This window comes from Platichthys flesus, chromosome 5 (assembly GCF_949316205.1).
Source record: "Platichthys flesus chromosome 5, fPlaFle2.1, whole genome shotgun sequence".
Classification (NCBI taxonomy): Eukaryota; Metazoa; Chordata; class Actinopteri; order Pleuronectiformes; family Pleuronectidae; genus Platichthys; species Platichthys flesus.
Genome location: NC_084949.1, coordinates 10,505,135 through 10,521,548, shown reverse-complemented (window position 1 = coordinate 10,521,548; position 16,414 = coordinate 10,505,135). Strand labels below are relative to the sequence as shown.

General features: G+C 41.3%; 2 protein-coding genes across 4 annotated transcripts in view; both read right to left on the bottom strand.

The window, feature by feature from the left end:
* crebbpa (CREB binding protein a) overlaps positions 1 to 7,137 on the bottom strand; it is a 44,684-nt gene extending 37,547 nt beyond the window's left edge. For 2 of the 3 annotated variants that reach the window (XM_062387871.1, XM_062387872.1), the window contains exon 1: positions 6,230 to 7,137. In XM_062387871.1, the coding sequence (XP_062243855.1) occupies positions 6,230 to 6,317 (88 nt within the window). In that variant the 5' untranslated portion in view covers positions 6,318 to 7,137. The remainder of the gene's footprint in view (positions 1 to 6,229) is intronic. The other variant, XM_062387873.1, reaches the window with a different exon arrangement.
* A 909-nt stretch (positions 7,138 to 8,046) lies between these two features.
* adcy9 (adenylate cyclase 9) overlaps positions 8,047 to 16,414 on the bottom strand; it is a 35,746-nt gene continuing 27,378 nt past the window's right edge. Inside the window, exons 9-12 of the mRNA XM_062387874.1 lie at positions 15,780 to 15,922; positions 15,116 to 15,145; positions 13,948 to 14,224; positions 8,047 to 13,770 (exon numbers count right to left, since the gene is read on the bottom strand). Of these exons, the coding sequence (XP_062243858.1) occupies positions 12,736 to 13,770; positions 13,948 to 14,224; positions 15,116 to 15,145; positions 15,780 to 15,922 (1,485 nt within the window). The 3' untranslated portion in view covers positions 8,047 to 12,735. The remainder of the gene's footprint in view (positions 13,771 to 13,947; positions 14,225 to 15,115; positions 15,146 to 15,779; positions 15,923 to 16,414) is intronic.

The window sequence follows — 16,414 nt, the reverse complement described above, 5'->3', positions numbered from 1 at the left end:
CTATTAACATGGGTTTTCCTGCATAGAGAATTGCGTGGCGGCTGCGTCCCTCAAATTCCGCCTCACGACAAATTTCTTGTACTCTGAAACCGAATTTAGTATTTACAGGGTTTTCTGGCTCTGACAGTAACTTACTGCTGCTCTCTGTCATTCATGCTGCGCACAGCCAACCAGACCAAGTGCGCCCCTCGATCTTTCCAGTTCTCCATACATTTACAAATTCAGTTTTTACCCAGTTGGAGATTGTCTGGCAGTCATTTCAAATAGATTTTTATTTAACTGACAGGCCAGCTGAGTCTGAGTGTTTCTCTCTGTATTTGGTGTCTGTGTGTGCAACTACCAGTCAGCGCAAGGGCCAGAGAGAGAATATTGTATATCCATATGAACTTCTTTAAAACCTAACATATTTCATGATACCCATTCTCAGGGACACATTTAAAGAGAAGAGTTACATTAATCATGCAAAGCTTCTAATCAAGTCAACCTTCAACAACTGATAGGTGTGTTCTCTAGCCAAGTGCTATTCTCTTATCAATTACTATTTGCTTCAATATATATATATATATATATATATATATATATATATATATACACAACGATTATTTTTTGTTACTCAATTAATATAAGAATTTATCAAAAATAAATGTTTAAAACGTACTTAATAAACTTCTCTTAAAAATAACAAAAGTATGCACTGCAAGGCATTATTCCACAATTAAAAATAGTCCCGCCTGAACTGCTTCTCTGCCTTTACAGTCCAATACAAAATCTTTCCAAAATAAAGTTTGTTAATCAATCAATCTACATCAAGCTGTCGAGCAATAAAATAAATGAAAATCAAACTAGAATTCAAACAAGGAATATCAAAACACTGTGTAAATTCAAGTTTAGCAGTGTATCAAAAAATGTATCTTGAAGAAGCCTAGTAGTTGTATCAATGTCTGTATGAAGTCAAAAACTGACAAACTAATATTATTAAAGTAAGTACTTCAACAATGTTTATTAATAATTTTCACAATGGCCTTTTCTATTTGTTCCTTGTTCAGTGAGAGAATTGAACTCTTCCGTGTGCTGCCAGGATTTACTACTGTAAATTCAGAAAAAGCTGCGGAGGTTAAAATAAGACTACCGTAAGTGCAAGAAAAAATGCCAGGTTAAAATAGAAACACTCCATCACAATCTAATAACAACATCTTGGTCCGTGTAGAGCGGCTTCTGAGTCGGGTCAAGACCGCGGCCCGACTATTTGGGACCTGTGCTAGATGACCTTCAGGTGAAGCCATGCTTTGCCTGTGCTCACCCACCTTCCATACAACGCACGTTCTGCGAGACGACGTATTTACATAACGATCACATGGACGCGACGCCCCAGCCCTAGTAGCAATGATGGCTAATGGAAACAGAGAGTACAAACTCATAGAATAATAAGCTTAAAACACACTCAGACAGAAGTTGCATTGAAAGAGATTATTACCAAATACCCCATGCAACAAACTAATTAATAAAGATTACCAGTTAACCAGGAAATAAAGATGAGACGCTGTCATAAACAACTTGCATAGAAGAGTTTGTGGTTGCCCACACTACCCACCATCTCCCCTCGTCTGCTCCCTCTTGATTTTTCTGGTGGCTCACATGCAGTAGCATAAATGACTCCATTAGCAGCTGCGTCATGAGCTCACTGTCTGCCTGCTAGGCATTAAAGGTGCCATTTACGCAGTGGAAATTTTACATTCGGGTGTTGGTGGTGGAAGTATGTGTTACTAACATGACCCTTAATGACACATGGAGTTGAATTAAGATCTGAAAGTCATGCATTAAATATTCAATTGAACGTATGATTTGCTACAGTGCTACAATTTACCCAGAGAAAGAAAGCTCTACTGGCTAAAGACAATTAGCCATTCACAGACTATTAATTATTTTAACAACAGACATTGCCCCAAGTTCCAATGAGTTGCGCTACGTATGAACAGGGGGAAGCTAAAGGGAATTCAGTCACCCTGAGGGGGGACAGATGGCCTCAATAGAAGGACAGGGGGCACGTGTTTACCCTCTGCCACAACAATTAATAGGAACCTCCCTAAAACCCAAACCCTGAATACATAAAAACATAACAGGCCCTAAAGGCAGACAGTATCTCGACCGCTCTCAGATAAGTACACCAAGCACAAACCCTCTACAATGTGCTATATTACCCTCCAAAATGGGACACACAAGTCAAACTAGGCTCTCCTATAAAAGGCAACGGCCAAAGGTCAGGGCCAAGGGGTGCTGCGCACAAAGCTCCAGGCATGACAGTCATCAGAGTGAATGCCAACTCTTTATCTGCAGTAATTTATGGCTGATGGTAGTGTTGCCCAGTGCTGTCCCATGGGGTCTGTTAAGTCCCAACTGCTTCTGGCAAAAGCTATAGATGAGGCGGGGCAAGTTTAATGATTGATTACTGCAGACATGTGGGGCCTTTGCCATGTGTGATGGGCGTTGTAATTCATTGTTGATGGGACTTGTTGTTGAAAGGCTGTCCAGTAGGGCTACAACTAACGACTATTCTGACAGCCGATTAGTCATCGATTAACAGCTTTTAAATTTAGCTTGAGGTTGTTCGAGGCATAGGACGACTGTAAATAAAGAAAATAAAAAAAAAATTCTTAATAAACTTTGCTGCATATTAGGGTACTGTTGACACAAAAGAAAAGAAAAATCTAGTTTTTGTCCATTAACAACCAAGGACAGGCAAAGTGCTAATGAAAATAAATTAATTTAAATTCAAGTTTCCCTTTTTCCTGTGAACCAAGAAAAGGTGCTGATACTAACAACAAATAAAATATCAAGTATCCATTTTTCCTGTTAAAAAGGACAGGCAAATTAGCAGTAATAAAAACAACAAACGAAACTAGTCTTCTTCGGACCAAATAATTGTGATTAAAAAAGACGTTTGTCGGGCAATAGGATAACATTACGCTTTTAAACTTGTTAAAAAAAAGTTTAAAGCATATTTTTGTATGGATGCTAGAATCCTGCGCACAGGTTTATATGTTTATATAGCAAGCTAGCTAACAGGCTATCTTACCGAGGCGAGTCTGCATCGTTTACGTTACGATCTCAAACCTCCTACTCAAGTGCGCGTGTCCTGCTTCCATGGAGAGCAGGTCCGCCGTACAGATATTGCACGTAGTTTGTTTTTCGGGCTATGTTAATGGTGAAATTCTCCCGTACTTTTGACTTCCTGGTACGCAATGCTGTTGCAACAGACCTCGCCATTGGTCCATGTTGTGTTGCCTTTGCATGTGCGTGACTTTCAGAGATAGGAAGGAAGCGAGATGGCTCACTCCTCAGCTACTTCCATCAGCATCTCCGGTAAAACAACATTCAGTTCAGCTGCACGGCACGAAAAACACGCGCGCTGACGTAACCAATGAATCGTCGACTAGTAAAATCATCATCGACCATTTTTGCCATCTATTTTTGTCGACGACGTTGATATATCGATGCATCCCTACTGCCAGTGAATTTTTTTTTTATTCCAAACTAGACAGAAATTAATTGAAAGAACAACGCATGCCATTTGAAATATATACTGAAAAAAAACATTAACTTCCAATATATTACTTTATCTAAACATATACATAAAATAGTATATAGCCGTTTTCAGACATGACATCTGGGTGAAGTCTGGAGAAATGGCTACTAAGTTTACCCAGAGTCTGCTTTTCACCTATGCACAACACAGTGGAAGGTTTTCTGTACAGACGCGTTCACAACAGCAACAAATCCTCTGCATTATTCAGGCTTGAGGTGGAGCCGCCAGTGCAGGAGACAGAGAGAGGAAGTGACATACTACCTCCGCTGTGGGGATCACGTGATTTTGTTTACAGCGCCCGGACGTCAGCTATTATCACCCCCAACCTTGTTGACATCTTCATCAGTGTCCTCTACACGTGTCACCACTATTTCAACGGGAGATAGTTGTTTTCTTTTTGTGTCTGTCACGTGCTCAGCGTCATCAACCCGCAGTGAATCCAGCGGGAAATCAATGGCTCGCTCGTGGACCTCTCCTGGATTTCTACAGACTTTATACCAGGAGGTCAGATGGACTTAAGTCTGCAGTAACTCGAGACTATCTCACTCAGACAGTTGTGTTCACACATACACAGAAATATGAAGGACCTGTCCAGTGCATTTCTGAAAGCAGCTGCTGATTCTAAAACATGAATACAACTTTTTTCCTTAAAAAAGATGGATGAATAAAGCTGGCCCTATTTTTTGTAGTGTTGAGCTTTAATCAGTGTTTTAGCATTGATGATTAGGACTTGGATTCAAAACTCAAGCACTGACTGCGTTCTGACTCGGGCGTTTCTGACTTTTTAGAGCTCAAATTCCTAAAGAAACGCCAAACCTTTGCTGATCTTAATTCACATTTAGACTTGATAGCTCCAGACTCTGATTAAGGTAATGGGGACTCGAGTTGAACTTACTCAAGGACTGGAGACTGGAGCCAAATGCATGCTTCTACTTCGAAGCAACACCGTAAGTACGCATGTAGCCTCTGCACGGGGCCGAGCATTCATGGCTGTGCATAAGTGTGTGTGAGTCACGCTGCAATTACACCGCTGAAATGCTGTTGGCGGTACGGTTTCTAAGCTGGTGTTGAGTATCTTCCATATAGGCTACGGCATAGCTTCGACACAGAAGCATGAATTGGTTAAAGTCTCCTTAAGTTCATTTTAATATCAAAAACATCAACTGGTGCAGAAGTAACTGTGTTCTGTGAAGATAGTCGTATGTCTTAGTTTAATAAAATAAAAGATCCCACCCCTCTGTCTAAAGTATTTCTACTTAATGAGTCCCTAATAGAGTCTAGTACATAGTCTAGCATACAGGAGTTGGCTGCTGATAAAGATGTTGCTGCCGCAGAGAAAATAAATTCCTAAAAATGTCTTTAACTCAGAAATAAATCAGAGTTCATCTGTAAGGCAGCCAAGAAATACATGTCACAATATATCATATCAGAAAAAGAATTGTCTGATGATAAGTAAAAAAAAAAAAATTAGAGTAGATAGTGGATTTCCCCCAAAACCAACCACATCAGGAGAGCCAAGAACTTTTGATAAAGTATGACTGCATACGGGGTTATACTATTCATATACTTCAAGATGTAAATATTCAACAACAGTACTAAATAAGACAGGGTTTGTCTTAACATCAGAAATGCATGTGTCTAGAAATACACACGTCTCTTAAGAACCGTCAGCAACTGAAATATTTACTGTACAATCAAAAGCAGCAGAGTGACACCCACTTGGGTGTGTGGCTTCATATCCTAGGGTTGCTGGGGCCATGGAAATGCCTGAGTTTGAGCTAATACATGTTTATAAACTTGGTACCTGAATAAAGCACCAGTATCAAACACTGTTGCCCCCCCCCCCCCTCCCCTCCTCAGGCAACTAAGGTCAGATCGACAAAGTAGAATCCACTTAATCAGGGGCAACCCAGAACGTTGATTATCTATATTAGATGCAGATGCACAGTATGCAATGAACTGCAGTGGCATTGGATTTGAGCAGTGGTGTGATTGTTTGAGCCCAACTGTGCATTCTTTGTGAATGGGAGACGATCAGAGTTTAAGACATCACCGTGTCTCCATCGTGTCGTCGTTACTTGCAGTTAGGCATGAAGCACGCGACAGTGTTGCTATGCCGCTACATCTGAGCCGGACGTTGGTCTCTCACACACCAACTTCCCCACTCAGTGTTGACAAAATGTTCTGTGCTAGATAATACATACGTATACTCATTTGTCGGTGAGATACACCTTAAAATAAATAATTGTACAGACGCAGTGTGGAGCAAGAAATCCAACTTTTCAGTCGGGGTGTTTTAGACTACTGTCGTTTGGGTGGTGTTGTTCAACTGAATTGCGTGTCAGTTAATGGAGGCATTATAATAGAATAATGGTTATTAAACCTGCATTACAGCGAGCGACACGACTGACACGCACAGGGTAGGTCCATGCCATCGCACGCTCCGCAGAATCAAACCACAACACTGCAGCAAATGCAGTGAAACGACAGTAACTACTACAGCTCAGCACACTTAGCTGCCCGGCTAACTTTACACTGTGCGGCGGGGCTGGCCTGTGAATCCAAGAAGTGCAGATCAACCGGGAGTGGTGCGGTGTGTGTGTGAGAACGGGTGTTTGCACGAGCAGACGGTGTCGAGGCCTTTACCTTGTCCATCAGACGCTGACAGCGCAGGTGAATTCAGCCTCGGCCGCTTGGAGTTGGGAGGTCCGACGTCCAGCAGGTTTTCAGCCATAGTCGCTCTCTTGTCCGGCCGCAGGTTCAAAGCTGATATAGTTGAGTTGTCCTTATGACAGGGAAGTTGTTCGATCGACACAAACCTCTCCAGTTAGCACATTAGCAAGCTGACAGCCTGCTAATGTCAACTAACTGGCTAGTAGCTTGCTAATTGCCCGCTACCAGTTAAGTTAACTGTTAGCGTTAGCTACTCGTCGCCGCGAGTCAGTGCCTTTCAAAAGAGATGCAATAGCGCCCCGCTTCGCCACCGCCATTCACCCCATGATAATCCAACACCCAACACCCACATTATCATCGTTAAATACCGCAGAATAAAATATCCCCCATGTAAAGATCCGACTTCACAGGAACGATGCGATAACATCTGGTGGATTTCAGCGCTCCGGGGGGAAAGTCGCAATTTCTAGATCGAAGTACCCATTTTGCGTGACGTCAAATTTCTTCGTGCAAAAATCGCGCGAAGCTCCGCAGAAATGCACGACTGCATAAAAATGTCGTCTTCTTGCAAATCCCCTCGAAAGCCACGACCCGGTCTCCGCTTGTCCTGGTAAACAAGGCTGCTCCCGGACGGCGACAGGGGCTGAATCGCCGCACTCTGAAGGGGAAATCACATATACGGAGCTTTTCTGTCCGACGACCAGCGATCCAGTTCCCGTTTTTTCGCTCAAAACGTCTCCGAGGCGACGTTAAGATGACGTTTTCCGGTGAAGAACGCTCTCAGAGCGCAGAAAGGACGCTCGATGTCCAGGTAAAAACCAGTTCTGGACAGAAATCCTAATTCCGAGCCACGACAAGATGGCGGCTGTTGATTCCTTTGATACTAAAAAGTTTTTTTCTTTTCCAGCTCGGAGGGGGAGGGGCCGCGCAATCACGCCCTACGTCAGAACACCGCTGCGGTCAGCCGCTGGGGGCGCTACAGCACCGCAGCAGATCTGACCTGCTACGTTTCCACAAATTAAGAATTACTTTACAGTTAAAACACACAAATAACACATTCCAAAAATAAATATTAAAAATGAAATGCTGTTTAAAATTCATAAAAACGCATATAAATTGTGGATTAACTTTGCACTGGACTATATGTTTTAAATAGACATATTAGTTATAACATTTAATAATATTAAATTCAATACAGTTGTGGAAAGTTAATGATGGCAGTAGAGAAAAAGTTTGCCTACACTGACATCATTTATTTAATTAAGCTGGAAGAAAAAATGTGTAATATTATTAGTATTGGTAGTGAGATTAGTATTATTTACTGTAATGATAATTGCTTCTACAGATGAGGTAGTATATTAGGCCATGTCACTACTCCCTGCAGATGTGTACAGCTGCAGCAAGATACACAAAAGTCAGGTCGCCATTTTTTTAATGACATTTTACTGATCTGTGTTATTTTTTAATGTCTATGCTAATTTTTCTTTTACTCTGCTTCAGTGAGAGAATGACCACAGATGTCCAGAAACAATTACATTTCTTATTTAGATTCCAGAACACTATCTACACACTATCTAGGCCATATTCATCATTTGCTGGTCAAAAAAAACCATCCACCCCTCCTGTCATTTCCTGGAAATTCAGTCCGATTATCGTGCTTTGATATAAACTTTATACCTCACAATGCACTCAAAGACTTTCGGCTTGAGATTTGTTTCCCTCCTACTGGAAAAAAGGATTAATTAAAGAATTACACTCACACTTACTCAATAAGACACACATTGGATCAGTTTGATAATATGTGTCTCTTTTCATTGTTTTCTGGCAAAATCTGACACATGCACATGTATAAAAAAAAATCATATGTGACATAAAATAACTGCATATGTACAAACACAGTGCTTTGTGCAAATGTGTACAGATTACGATCATGTGTTGATAAATGATACATGGGTAATGTGCACAAAACATACATAATACATCTCATTCATAAACATAAAGCAAATACAAAGATTTCAAATCAAATAACTCTCATCTAAATTTTGTCCCAGTTTAATTAAAAACACATTCGGTATTTTCAGTGAATATTTTTTGATGTGACGCCTTTAGTGCTGATTAAACACTATATTCCATTATGCTTCTCTCTAGAATTTCTGTCACAGAGCAGAATCGCACTTCTTCAACAAAACGGGATGAATTAACTTCTTCTCAACGCACTCAGCTGTTAAATTGATTGCATTTTTCCCCCAAACATAGCACTGGACTTCTGAGTCCACTTGTTTCCCTCTAAAATAAACCTGGTAACACACACACACGAAACTGTCAGAGAGGGACGACGTCCAAACAACCCAAAATTAGGGATTTGAGGAATCCCGTGTGTAATTTTCAACATAAGTGAGGGCAAAATGACATGGACATTAAATGAAAGTTCATGAGTATGGTACAGAATCAAGCTAAAATGTAGTGTGTCGAGCAAACAAGAAAATTGTCCAGTCATACTCATGGGAACAAGAACACATTCTCCTCCCCCACAGATCACAGAGCCAGCAGTGTTCACTGTAATATTTTATTCATACGTGTGTACAGATGTGCGCTGTATTGGAGAGGTGGTGTGCCCATCAACCTGTGGAGTCCCACACCTCAAATCTACTATGGATTGTAACTGATATATGGACAGCTACAGTGCAGTGGCCTGACAATCCCAGAGGATTATCTCATGACATTAAGGCAGAAGGGTAATCTGTAAAACGTGTGCGTGCCTGTGTATGTGTGTGGGGGGGAGAAACCCTCCTTCACAATTAATACTCGGGATTCTCATTTGTTTCCATTACCATGTGTGTTGTGATTAATTAGGCATGAGCATGGTGGAAATATGCATTATAATAGCGGAGTGAGAGATGTGCTTTTTGGAACGCTACTTAAAGCAGTGAAAAAGATTTTGCAGAGCAGATCTGATGAAGCTATTTTTGTGTTATTCTGGGGACAGCTCCGATAGAGAAACGTCTTTGGATTTTTATGCTACTGGGCTTATCATGATTATTTGATACAGATAATCAGAGCTGACATATCCATAATTCGAAAGGCACTGGTTGTGTATGTTTGTGGTGCACAGTGGCAGAGGAAAACAAGGATGCTCTTTACGTTACAGATTTAGGTGGCTACATAAATAGAGTTATTTGAACGTTTTAATTCTATCTTTGTATCTATGCAAATTTCAAACTTCAGGATTTGTCTATTCTCCCTTTCAAAGATTGCAAATTTGTGAATCCTCTACGGATAAGGCAGGGTCAGCAAAATCACAGTTAAATATAGGCCATACAGTTGATATGATATTGATTATTTTCCTTTTGAATCACTGCAGTAATCTCTCACGGGTAAATGACTTTGAATTGGAGTAAAACTTAAATTTCTTTCTCTCTCTCTCTCACACACACACAGGAAAACAAGTGTTTTCTAGGAGTAAAGACAAAGCATGAAGTGAGTAGAAGAGCAAAGAGAGCTTCAGACGTGCCAGGTATTCGATGGGAACACCACCATATTGTTCCAGGCAGCCAGTTAATGACAGAATGAAGGAACTGGAAAAGAGCAAAAAGAAGATGGAATTTGTCCAATCAAATGCAGAAAAACCTGCACAACAAGCATAATTTCATCAAACACACAATCATAATCTACTCTCATTATGACAACAGCATGATAAAAAAGAAACGTTCTGAAAACCAAAGTACTCAAAAAATACAGTCATAGTTTTAGGCACCACAAAACAATCAGCTACTTTAGGTTGCACTGCACCTATAGATCACTCAATTAAAGTGGCAAAATTTAAGTATATTGTTACAGTAGAGGCTCCCCTCAATGAAGGGGCCATAACAGGGTAAAAGTGAAACGTCCCACCCCTTCAACGACAAATCACACAGCCAAAGGCAGACAATACTGAGCTATTGAGTAGATCTGAAGTACTGGACGGACCGATGATGATGTCTTTTATTCAGCAATGAAGGCAAAGAATGGATCGCCCAGAGGCCTTAGCTGATCTGTGCTTTGATACTGCAACCAAGAGCAACCTGGACCACCCTGTCATTTATCGAGAATTACCCAGTGATTGTCCCTCACAATTCACTTCCAATGCCTACTCCAACATATTCTGGGTATCAAACTCTCACCCCACAGTGGGTTTTAAAGTTTAAGTCTGGTCACTTTTTCTCTTTGTATCCCTTTGAAAAAACCTTAATCTACCAAGCAATCTAATCTGATTAATGTGTCCAACGCTGATATATCTAGATTCTCTGAGGTGCATTGTAAGTGATGGGAGACATGCTCCCTTCTTGACTAAATAAGGGGTCAGTCGTTTATTTTAAGTTAATCCCACATGCACTGTCCTGCTGCCATAAATACCAACTACCACAGCAAATCTACCACTGAAAATAGTCCCGCCAACAAATTCAAAATGTACTGCCCTGGTGGCCTATGAGTTAAGGTGCTGCTGACCATAAACCACAGCATCCCCCAGTTCATGGATGTCCAGGCACCTTTGTTGCATGTCGTTCCTGTCATCATGCCCCAAAATACTAGGATGGAAAAGTCAGGAAGTGTTGAGAGATGCATTCACACTTTGTTGGTTTTGGTCTTTTCATTGGATTTTTTTTTTTTTCAACAACAAAATTATAGAATTTCAGTGTGTAAAAAGGTTTTAGTTAGCGTTTTTTTATACCGCACAGCAGTGTACAATCTAGCCTGTGAGGCTCGGCTCCAATAAAGTTGTTCTGACCCAGTTAAAAAGCAAACCGACACTGGAGCAACTTATTACAACGGAGTATTAGGAATAATTAAAGGGGTAAAAATCTGCCAATTGAAGAATTTAGTAATCATATAAGCTACATGTAATGTTAGAGGGGAGATATCAGAAGATCAGCCTCATCTCATGTTAAAATGAGAAATGTTAGTTATATAATAGTTAATCTTTTGTCAGCACCACATTATCTCAAGTATCAGGACTTTGAACAGATTTTGTGAGAAAGTGTGTTTATACCAAAGAAAGATTCACTGAGACGTTGCTTCCTTTGTGGAGGGGAAAATGTTTGATAATTTTGGTAACATCTGTGTGAGTTTTGTAGTTTCTCTAGAAACTGTGAGAAAAGTGATCCAGATGGGGATCCAGAAGGAGTGAAACTCCAGTGAGCACAGGTTCTCCTTGCTGCTAAATTGTCCTTATTCTGATACTATTATGACTTATTTGCCATTGAATTACAGCTGTACTCATATAATATTTCGACTTTTTTTCATTATTTTATGACTTTGTCCTTGTAATATTACAAAATAGTTTTTCCTCAATATGACCAGGATACTCCATCATAGATTATAGTGCAGGATTGGTTTAATAAGTTTCAGCAAAATCAAATTTAACCATCATCAACGAAAGTAGATCACAATTGCCATCTGTTTTTAGACTAACATAGATTTTTACAGCCACCTCTCTGTTCTACGTGGGGTGAAAGTCTTTTACTCAAATGTGGAATAACCCCTAAAGCATATTTAAAGTGCCTTTCTACTTTTCTTATGATCTCACTTTAAAAAAATCACATTTTCTTCCAAAACTGTATTCCCTTATCTGATTTTGTGCTTTTGATTGTACTTGTTGTGAAAGACAAGAACTTGTGTTAAAACATCTTAAAAGCCTTCTCCCGGTAATAACTACCAAATACAAGTGGTAGAGAAAAAACTGTGCAAGACCTGTGCTTAAATTGTGCATTTAGCTGCTACACAAACTAAAATCTATGCAACTTGCCTTGTAGCATTTGAGTCTAGGACAAATGAATAAAGTATTAAGCCCTCATGTCAAAGCACAACACATAAATTAACACTGCTTCATGTGAGTCCCTCATTCTTCCCTTAGTTTTCCTGCTCAGCCCATCACGCTGCACTGGCACTTATAAAGAATCTCTTTTTTTCCCTTAAGTATAAGGTCAAGGCTTTGATCAAGTTTGAAGAAATGATATGCCATGACCATAATGATTCTTTTAAGAAATACTTGCATTGATAATAAGAGCATGGATTAAGAAACCACAGCATCTTCCGTAGTCTAAGATTGCTAAAACTTTGTTCAGCATTCATATTTGTTTGTTCACTTTTCTAGTCCTGAAGGCACTTGATAACAAAAAAAGGAAAAACATTAACGACATCTCCAAAAAGTCTTCTTTTCCCTCTTAATCCCTTTCAACCTTTTCTCCAATAAACTGCTGTGCTCAACACAGGGCTAACCCACCCCAGCACTCAACGCAACATTCCTGTAAAATATGTTATTGGCCACGTTAATCACCAACGTGGCCACTGTTGGTGTTGGCGTGATTAACTCCCTCTTCTTCAACCATGCTGAAGACACTTTGTCTAATGGGAGGGACTCCCTGCCCCGCACCTGCAATCACTCCAGGGGGTGCAGATCAGAGACAGGAGACAGGAGACAGGAGACAGGGGAGAGGAAGGGATCAGAGACGAGCATAAAACTCCTCGTTGAGTTTTGACAGCTCAGTGGCTTCCTCCTCTTCGTCCTCCTCCTCTTGAAGTGCGAGAGGAGCAGGCTGCACCTGGGAGGGCATTTGTGCAGCACTAGGTTCTGGGTCTAGTTCAGAGAGGGGAGGGGGGTGAATGTCTGTGGCAGTCGGCTGCCCGTGGAGCTGTGGAGGGTCCCTATATCCTTCCTCCCTTATCTCTGCAGACTGAGCTGGGACAGGCTCAGGCCCTGCTCCTGAAGGCCTTACAGCGCTTTGGGGCTGAGGAGGAGAAGAAGAAGACGAAGAGGGAGGAGAACCTGCTGCCTGGGGAACAGATCCTGAAGTCTTATTGGCCAACAATGCCACAGACGAGGGTCCTTCCCCGATAGCCTGCTCCATGCAATCTTGACATATACTTTCCCCACTTTTGGGGTATAGAAAGGTCCTCATTTGACCTTTGCCCTTAACATTCACAGTTCCTCGATAGTCAAACTCCAACCCCATGGCGCTAAGCATAGCGTGGCTCTCCTCGCTCACCTGCACCCGACACTCAACACCAGTGGAGTCCATGCGGCTGGCGATGTTGACCGTATCTCCCCAGATGTCATAGAGCAGCTTAGTGGTGCCGATCACCCCGGCTGTCAGTGGCCCGTGGTTAAATCCAATACGGAGCTTGAAACCAAAACCGAGCATGTTCTTGTTGAAGTCGTCCAGGACGCCCATCATCTCCAGGGCGAAGTCGAAGAGGGCCCTCAGGTGTGCGTGCGGAGAGTCATCCTCGTTCTCAGCCAGCTGCTGGACGTTCAGTCCCGCCGCCGCCATGTAGGTGGCGCCGATTGTCTTGATTTTTTCCACGCTATTGAATTCAGGTTTGCGAAGGAGCTCGTCAAAGTCTCCAATGAGCTCGTTGAGGACGCGATAGCACTCTTTCCCGCCCTCGTAGCTCTCCTCATAGAACTCGCTGAAATTCACAATACTGGCGAAGATCACGCCAACACTGTTGTGGTTCTTGGAGTAGCTCTGGGTCACCTGAGGAAACAGAGACAGGAACATTATTTGGAGAGAAAATAAAGGCTACATTGCCTGTAGTAACGATTATCTTTTTGTTTTTTTATTAAAGCAAAGTGTCCGTTGTTAAGATTTTCATCTATTTTGTCCTTCATTCCAGAAAATAAATAGGAAAGTCTGCCAAACAACAACAACAACCTTGAGCTGGTCAGCGACATGGATGGGGATGATGTTGCCCAGGAGCCACTCGGCCTGGTCGCGCATCATCTGGATCTTGGAGCGATGTTTGTCAGCCTCCACGTTGCCATGGTAATGGAGACGGTAGCTGACCTCAAACTCCCGGTTGAGGAACCAGACCAGCAGAAGAAGCAGGAAGAAAGCCAGGACGGCCTCAGGGACCAAAAGGTCGAGAGGTCGTGGGAGAGGGTCAGGGCCTGATTCTGAGACGCCATCACTCGATGTGGAGACGTTCAGTCTGAGAGAGGAAACAGGGAGAGAAGTGATCAGAGAAATGTGGGAATAAAGCATGATGATGAACGTTACTAGGTGCAGCTGAAGGAAGCAAAGGAGATACAGATATTTCTATAGCAGAGTTTATTGTGCGATGATGTCTGCTAAATCCGATCATGATAAAAATGTCTGGTCCAGCCAAAAAGAATGTGAACAGATTGTTGGAGTCAGTCCCTCATGTTTCTAGACCAATGTTCAAACTCATGGTGGAGCAGGAAGAGATACAAGTATCTCCACTGGCATCAATAAATCACACTCTGGGGGACATTTGCACGTCCGTATAGCCAATCTTATTTAGATTTTTCATTTGTAATTTAAAAGATATTTAATGTAAGGAGTGAAAGGGAGAGAGAGACGGGGGAAGACAAGCAGCAAAGGGACACTGCAGAGGATGCAAGCCTCAGTACATGTCCACCTCTGAGTGAATTAGGGGAAGTGGAAGTTGAAATTAAAATTATTATATTCATATACAGAGATGGCTGGACGGATGGACAGTACAAACGTTTTGACTAAAAACTTTGCACTAAAAACTCACTGCACTATAAACCCTGGCCATTAAAGCCTGGGGCTGAATCAATAGAACAAATTAGATAAACTTGTGGGTCTTATACAAATTTCAGTCTGTGAGGCATTTTCACCACTATTGATGTTTATCAGGCATTACTGCTAGTGTACATACAGAGAGACGGAGGAGGAGAGAGAGCAAGGGAGAGGGAATACAGAGAGGGGAAGCAGGAGAATGCGTTAAAGCCAGAGAGAGCAGTAGTTATGAAAAATATAAAAGAGACGTGGCTCATGTTGACCCCTCAAATGTCACTCATCCATCAAATCTCTCTGTTTCCACGGAAACACTCACCCATGAACTGGCAAGTTGTTATTACCGGACCTGAAAAAGAAAAGAGCGGTGTCGGGAGAGAGAGAGGGAGAGAGCATTAGTCTCATAAACACACAAACACACAAAAATAGAACACATGAACCCACGTTTATTACAGATCCTGAATTTAATTCAAATAAAATCCTCTTTACTGACTGAGTTAACTGCAGTTCTGAGGTAAACACGTATTCATGAGGAAAATCTGTTAAAACACAAAGCTGCGAATATGTGTTTTCAAGGTAAGTCAACTTAACAACTTTTTATTCGTTAGAAGCAAGTGACTTTTATAGAGCTGCATGATGATCACACACACAAACATTTCATAATATTTTAAATATTTAAAACTGTACATAATGTGGATAGTATACCAAGTGTGGATCTATAGAGATGCATGCATCAACAACACACCCACACACAGAGACACACACACAATTGCACATGATATTAATATGTACTTAATACTTTCTAATTTGTTCCATATCCCATCCACTAACATGGAGGAGGCAGGATGACCTCTGACCTCTACTGCAGTCAGACACCAGGTGGCGATTGAAAGTTTTGGCTTCACTTTTGGGTCATGTCAATCATTTTTGTTTACAGTCAGTTTTTGTGTATGTATTAATGAGTGGTGGTTGCCCCCCTGTACCTGTGTAAGGGGCTGTACAGCAGCAGCAGCAGAGCGACCCCAGTGGCGGTGGCCAGGACCGAGCGCATCCAGAAACTGAGCTGACAGAAGTTACAGTACTGGATGATGGCCAAGATGGTGGCACAGCACAGGAACATGGTCACCTGAGGAAAAAACACCCAGCTGTTAAAGTAGCTTAAGAAAGAAACAAAGGAAACAATAAACAGGGTTCCCCACAGCTTGTTCAGTGTGGATTACCACTGTTTACTTACCAAAATTAGCTTTATTTATTGAAAAAATATACGTTTCACACTGTGGTATCTGCTATAAAAGGCACTTAACAATAATTAACAACAAGTAATATGGTTTTTTATTAATGTTGGTAGACGGTTAAATCAGCTTATATTACAATGCAGCCTCAAGTACATCCAACTTCTTTCAGGCAAGTGCAAACTATGACTTCGATACCTTTCAGCTCATAACAATTGTATTTGTAAAATACCTTTGGTCACTAAAAAGCGTTTATTGGAAAAGCTTACAGGCAATTTGACTTTTTGCTGTCTATTCATTTAGAGTTAACGTTTTGTGTTTTTTATTGACAAGTATTTTTATTAGAATTTAAGATTTGTTAAAAGGTGAGGGTTATTATATAGAGT